The sequence below is a fragment of the Syngnathus scovelli genome, chromosome 6 (genome assembly GCF_024217435.2).
Source record: "Syngnathus scovelli strain Florida chromosome 6, RoL_Ssco_1.2, whole genome shotgun sequence".
Taxonomy (NCBI): Eukaryota; Metazoa; Chordata; class Actinopteri; order Syngnathiformes; family Syngnathidae; genus Syngnathus; species Syngnathus scovelli.
In genome coordinates this window covers 16700304-16707405 of record NC_090852.1, presented here as the reverse complement: position 1 = coordinate 16707405, position 7102 = coordinate 16700304, and the positions used below count along the sequence as shown (strand labels likewise).

The following is a 7102-nucleotide window of genomic DNA, read 5'->3' as shown; positions in this document are numbered from 1 at the left end:
GAGATGCTAATCGACCTCCTGTGTGTTTTTAATCACTCGACTGTTTTTGGTTTTTATTAAGTTTAAGGTTGACTTTTGTAACTCTTCATTATAGAAGTTTTTTTTTCCTCATATACAGCACACTTGCTTGCCGAGAACTGAAATATTTAAAAGGTTCTTAGGGGAGAAGTGTTTGAAATTCATCTCGTTGTTGATCCGAGGCGTGTGTTGTCTGTCTGTCTGTCAATCGGCCTGTGCAAATGCAGAGCCGAGGGCAATGGAAGCCAACACATGAGCTGCCTTTTTAATCATCTTCCGGCATTTTCTCAAGGTGTTATGCACTGATTTCCTCTAGTTGAATTGCAATTTCAGAAATGAGAGAAATGTTTGGCATCCAAAATACTACAGACGGTCTAAACCGTCAAGTTGTGGTCCTGGTTGTTCCCACGAGATAGCTACCAAATTGATACTGACACCAATAAAACACTCAAGACTTTAATGGTTATTCTGGGATACAAAAAAATGTAACAATGCGTGTCAAGAATACACAAAATTTGTTTCACATTGACAAAAATGATTCGTATAGCAACAGGCTGGTTTTAGCTAATGCTAGGTCTACACCGCGTCAACGTAGCATTAGCGCGGGAAACATAACGCCCATTGAAAATACTATTCTTCAACGTAAATAAAAACAATCTCGTATCACTGGCGGTGATTTTAAATAATGTAAAGACCAAATACATCATTTATAATTCATAATGTTGTCGCGCTACATAAATGCTACACGGTACCTGTGAACACTTTCTCCTTCTCAATAGAAACAATGTTCCTTTAAAATTCAGATTTGTAAGGTAAATTCCTTTACGCGTTTGGCCTGAAATAATGCTGGAGACCTTTTCGTGCGACCACCAAAACTCTTCATTTCAAGACGTGATGATGTAGCAGTCAGGCTAAGGTTAGCATGTACATTCATTTTCTCTTTGTGCCTTCAAAAAAAAGTTCATTACAAAACACTTGCTCCTTATTAGCGTTTAAATGTTGAAGTGGACTCCTCGATGAAAATCTTAGGCGAACTGTGCAAAGTGATTCTCGTGACATGACTGTGATTATAAATCTTTCTTAAAAACAACCTGATTGTCTCAATCCTACTGCTAAATAAATCACCTCCGCAGAGGCAAAGTAAACTATGTTTTGGACGGTGGTATTCAAAAAATAAATAAATACAAAAAAAAAAAAGGAGTGATGCTGGTGTTTTATATGAAGCACCACTTGAAAACACATACAAAATTAAGCGGGTTGCGCATAACTACCAGCCCAATTTACACAGTGAAAAAGTTGTAAACAGATAATAATTCAGGAAGCCGGAGCCTATTTGTCATCCGCCTTATTGGCCCCCGCGTACCAAACGTTCTTAAGGGAAAAACCGCAGAAGCTCTTAAAGAGCTCAAAAGGATGCGAGCATTAAAGGAAAACGCCTCGCGCCTCTATTTTTTTTTCTGTTCTTTCCTTTAAATCTTCATTTCCACAGGGAGACACTAAATAACTCATTACAGATGAGAAGGCGGACTAAATATAGATATTGCCATATAGTGCGCCGTTCCTTTAATCTTGGAAATTGGCCGACATATCCGGAAAGGTCAATCGCAGTACTTTATGCATCTAGTTTGAAAATACTTGGACGGAAAGTTCTATCTTTATATTAACTTCATTTTTTTTTGGGATGCTTTTTTGTCTGCATCACGGCGGAGACGATCTGGCTTTGAATATCATCTCAGGCCTTTTGCGATTTCTCCCTCCCGTCATCTCTTTCAACTTTGTCCTGCGACTTTTCTGTCACTTCTGTCATTTCACTTTCTACCGTGCAGGGACCTTGGCGTGAATAACTCATCGTATCGCTACACGTCTCTGTCGACGTCGTGCGTATCGCACCGCTTCCAAGGTCGGCGTACCCGACCTTGAGTACGTAACAGGCGGCCCAAAAGCTCGGCACAGATTTTCGAGAGTGAGGACACCCTTCCCACCACCCAGACAAAATATCTCATGGCTCCCGTCGAACTGACGCAATACTTTGTTTGAGACTCTTGGTGAACAAGTGGCTCACCCGCCCGCAGTAGGAATCGGCGGCGGTCCGAAGAGCTGCTTCCAGCGGCTGAAGCAGTGACGTCTCCATGTTCTCGCCAAATGGATACTGGAAAAGGAATTGCAGACGTTACACAGCGCCGAAGCTTTTTAGCACTTGACTCGCATTACAAAGTGCCTCCATCAGCAGCTCCATTTTGGGACTATTTGCCTGTTTTATTTCTGCTTGTTTTTATCTATTTATTTTTCATACACCATCCTGCATTTGATTCCTTTTTCTTTAATACAAGATTTATCCGAATGATAAATATAAATCGTGAGGGGAATGTGCTCGGCTAAGGTGTAATCGTATTAGTACGCTCCTCCGGGCGCCTTTTATTGTAAACAAAATAACAAAGGTCGCTTAAAGTGAGCCTAGCCGAGATGAAAGATCCAGACGATGCGGAGAAACGATGTTGACTTTTGCTTTCAATCTTTTACTACTCTCCTGTAAATACGGCGCGATGGCAATTTTACGGCACCTCATTTGACTCCTGTTTGGCCAGGCATTAGGTTACTCAAAGCACGCGTTCTTTATTATCTTTCATACAGCGCCACAGGCTGTAAAGCACCATTAACGGCCTCGCATCGATTTTTATGTGGATGCGTCGTCCGCATCGCCATCGTGATGCCTCTAACTAGCATCAGCACTAAAGATTTTACAACTCTTTTGTGGGCCGGGCCGGGCTGGGGTAATGGTAGTGCCCTTTATTGCACGCGCCTCAGCTGGACGGGAGACGTTGCCTGGAGACACGGAAGGGCTGGCTGGTGGACTTGGTGGGAGGGAAATGAAAGTTTCTTCCGGAATTGCCTCCTGTAGGCTTTCGCAGCCCCCGTCCCCGAAGGACTGAGTGGGAACAAATTGTGAGTGGGCTCGGCGGGCCAGAGCGAGGGGAAGCGCTAATAAAAGTGTGACATAAAACAGTTTGTAAGCGGGGTTGAAACGTTCTAAAGGCTCTGCGTATTTTATTTTATTTTTTTACTTTACATGTGTGATGATTGTGCAAAAAAAAATCCCGAATTGTGATTGCGTGGGACGCGGGTTTGCTTTGTCGAGGAGTGCTCGGTTCTGGTTTTCTTAATAGCTGAGAACGTCAGCGCTGGTGGCTGGCGGTAATGGATGGAGAGCAGCTAATGAAGCCCCCCCCCCTTTTTTTTTTTTTACTTCACAGATTGGCGCCTGCTTGTTGACTGGCGTACGGGATTCAACTCGGGGCAGATCAAAAGCGACCCGACCCGAGAGGAAAGAGCTTTCCGGCTAACTGGATCCGACTGTGACTTTCTAAGGGTGGCCGACTGGGGGAAAGAAAAATGGGTGAATCTGAATGGGACTTTCTGTGTATTGGCTAAATATGATTTCTTCTCCAATTTGTCATTTCTAAGGCAACTACGGTTATTGGAACCCAAAGTTCTGAACTTGAGGATTCTGAATCCAGGGCTGAAGCATCCTCCCATGTCCCCAACGCTCAAAGATGTGAGTGCGAATGTTTACCTGACCATACGTAAACTGTGATTAGCTAGCAACCAATCCAAGGTGTTCCCCATATCTCGCCAAAATTCAACTTGAATTAGTTTTTTTTCTGAACTCCCACTAGTGGGCCTGATTTGTTTCGAGAAGATTAAGAGCAAGTCATGGAAATGTTATTGATTGCGCATTTTAAAAATAAAAAAATAAATGAGCACAGGCTTAGAGTGCATATTGACAGGCTGATTTTTTTTTTTTCCATCCAAACAAATCTGATAATCCACCTACACACCTGCCCCTTGAAGAGAAACACGATAGCAAATCAATAAGCATAAGTACGGCCCCCAAGCTGTCAAATTATTCCTCAATTGCGACAGACAATGTCTGGAAAACTCAACAAGTGGTTAAAACCGGTGTTACGAAAACGCCTTCTCTCAAATGTAAGCACTCATTCCGTTACTAATTCAGATTTGTTAATTTGTCCGTACCTGCTTGATGGCCTCGTAGACGGCTCTAAACGCCGGCTGCTTTTCGTTATGGTAAACTCCCCGGCTGCCGTGGAGAATGAAGACTCCATCTTCCTCCGCCTGCTGACAGTTAAGGCCGTAGACGCAGTGATCCGGACGATAATTCCACGGGCAGGGGAACACGTAGAGGTTTTCTGTAAACGTGCGAGAGCGATTCACTTTAGTAAAAGTTCACTTGTCGGCCGGCCAAATGCATGCGCACTCACCCGGGTTGTGATGAAAGATGATATTGAGAAGGTCCTGGTCCCCCCAGGTGATGTTGAGTTTATATTTTTGAAGCAGGGGCATCAGCATTTCACTCCATTGAAGTGCAACTGTTGTCATGCCATTCTAGGAGTCATAAAAAAGTTAGCCAAAAACAAAATCATGTTTTTGCTTCAGCCTTGACAGCTAAATCTGCCAACACTTTATCTGACTTGAAGGAAACAGTTGCTCAGTTGGGAGTTCATAAATCTAGAATTACAGTGACCTCAAGTGGACAGTTTTGGTAGTGCAGCTACTCCTACAATTTTCTTTTTAAACCTAAGAACAACCAGTTTTCACTTTTTTATGCTCAGTGGAACTAACTTTGTACACCCTGAATATATTAATGATTATTTAAATTAAATTTGAATTAAATCCAATCCAATCCACAATCACCTTAAAAAAAGCTTTCCTGAGGCGTGTCATGTTCATGAGCATGACTCCCGAGTTGACGCCAGTGTTGCCATAGTAAGGATGGCGAGCGAAACGGTTGTACCAGCCGATACGCGGCTCCTCGTGCTCCGGGGCCATGGCAGCCAACTGGCTGGAGTTGAACCGAGAGAACGCGGCCCAGATGCCCTCCACAGGGTGCAGAAAGAGGATATCGGTGTCCACGTAAAGCAAAGAGTCCACCTCCTTCAGTATTAGCTGGAAAGACAAAACAGATTTGAGGACATTTGGCAAATGTGTCCTTGTTGTTAAAATGAACCTACTGGTAAAAAGAGCCGTTGAGAGGCACATGGTTTGAAGAGCTTCTTCCACTCGTTCTCATTCCCGCTGGGGAAAGTGATGGGGTAGATGGTGAAGTTAAACTTGCTCTGAACTGACTTTGGCCAGGAGTGCAGCTTTAAAGAAAAATGACAAAAATATATATTATGTTTCCAGCACTGTATGTCCACGTTCATGGAGACATTTCACAACCGTCCCCAGCTGTCTTGCTTGTGTGTGTGTGTCACTAGACTGGACCCTCACCGAATCCTGGAATCTGCCTTGAAGCTCTTCATCTGCAAAGATGTGAAACTTCAGTGGCTTTTTGCTGAAGAGGAGGGCCGACTTGAGCATGGTGAGCGTCTCATCCAGCCTCGGACCACAGGCCACCACGGCCAGGTGACTGCTTTCATCGCCGCCATCTTCTTCTTCAGAGTTTGTTCCGTCTCTAACAACCAAGGCACATTTAAATTAGACTCAGCAGTTGTTCGAACATCAGTACTCACACTGAGCTCTGTTGGGATGGACTTGCCATTAGGTTTTGGGGGGGGACGAGGACTTGCATGCTAAAACAGTGTAGCTCCTAGTAGGTGGGAGGAAAATAAATATCACCTGACTTGTTGCATGTCGATGGAGAGCTTATTAAAGCCATCAATTCAGTTGTTATTGTGTAATAGGCATTTACTGTATTCATGTGTCAATGACACTTTACAGTCTGTAAACACAAAGCACAGCACAACGACTGTGATTGTGCAATAAACGCAGCTAGTTAAAAAGCTCATGAGGCAGCAGCAGTACTTTTATATCTCTGCGTGTGGCCACTAAACACTTACAAAGCTCCTTATTGCAATACTAAGTGTCTTTTTTTTTTTTTAAGAGATGCACAAAATCAGTCATACCTAAAGGATGATTCCATAAAGCGGTTCAGTCCACAAACATCAGCAGGCAACCTCCAAAACGGATTCCAGTAAGAGACTGACAATGACTTACACCTAACAGAGTAAAAAAGACCATCTTTTGGAATCGATACTTTTTTGGGTCTTAAACTTTAGCATTGTGTGATGGGATTAAGGTAGTAAGACTTTAATTCAAGCTGTTAACAGGTGGCGTTGGTTTAAAGAAGTATTAGCGAATTACCTGACAATAAACTAATTGCTGTGGTACAAAAATAGTATTTTCTAACAGTACAGCAATAAATTATGTATGTTGAGTTTTTTTTCTAATCTGTTATCGTTTCGATTTTAAATTCCTAAATTTAGCAGGAGCATATTAGAGTAGCGACGTATGGTTGTAAGCAATATGGCTAATGTAGCTTTAGCTACCTGGACGGCAGGCGTACTCGACGGCCTGCCGATCCGGGCCTTTTCCCGAAAACGTTCCCCGAGTCGGGACTGCCTCCGTGGGGTGTTCTCAGCTCGCCGAGGCGCCGCCCGTCGGTGTCCTCCAGGCTGGATGCAAGATGATTGAACACGTAGAGCGATGAAAAAAACGTGAACGCCGAGCACAGGAGCAATGCACGCCGATAACGGCGCATCCTGTGTTTCGTGGGCTGTCGCAAAAATGTCGGTTGACCTCTTCCGCCCACATAGGTAAGGACTTACTCAAGTTAATCTTTCCTTCTTAGACAAAAGTTAAATCAGGTAAGCGTCTGACCGCGTTGCTGCGCGAACAGGTCCCGCCTACTCCACACGCGTGTGCACTTGGATGCCAGGCGCGCTTCATAATTTTCTCCAAAACCACAACTCATTGTTTGACTCACAAATAAGCTTTTATCGTTGGGGAAAGCAGGATCAAATGTGGTTAAACAAATACGCTAACGTAATAAAATGCTGTAATTACAACCAAGCCATTGTAGTCAATGGGATAGTTTTGCATTGACTGGTGCAACGATATTATGTATTGTATGACAATGTTGGTTTTAGTTTATTCTAAAATTGCCACTCAAAACAGATGCTGGAAAGTTGTGATAAAAAAATAGGCTAATATTTAAATGATCTTCCTATTCAAGTATTCAAGTCTGGGATGACAAAGATGGATTTATGAGTTCCTGATATTTTGTTCT

General features: G+C 43.3%; 2 protein-coding genes across 2 annotated transcripts in view; one reads left to right on the top strand and one right to left on the bottom strand.

Moving 5' to 3' along the window:
* Positions 1 to 458: 458 nt before the first annotated feature.
* On the bottom strand, positions 459 to 6736 carry LOC125970832 (glucoside xylosyltransferase 1). Its single transcript, XM_049723501.2, has 8 exons — positions 6363 to 6736; positions 5940 to 6032; positions 5305 to 5488; positions 5046 to 5177; positions 4729 to 4980; positions 4296 to 4419; positions 4051 to 4223; positions 459 to 2167 (listed from the first exon to the last, which is right to left on the bottom strand). Exons 1-8 carry the CDS (start codon positions 6572 to 6574, stop codon positions 2018 to 2020), a joined length of 1320 nt encoding a protein of 439 aa, XP_049579458.1. The 5' UTR covers positions 6575 to 6736; the 3' UTR covers positions 459 to 2017.
* The window catches only part of LOC125970835 (periphilin-1), a 36105-nt gene continuing 34876 nt past the window's right edge, over positions 5874 to 7102 (top strand). Inside the window, exon 1 of the mRNA XM_049723505.2 lies at positions 5874 to 6007. Within this exon, the coding sequence (XP_049579462.1) occupies position 6007 (1 nt within the window). The 5' untranslated portion in view covers positions 5874 to 6006. The remainder of the gene's footprint in view (positions 6008 to 7102) is intronic.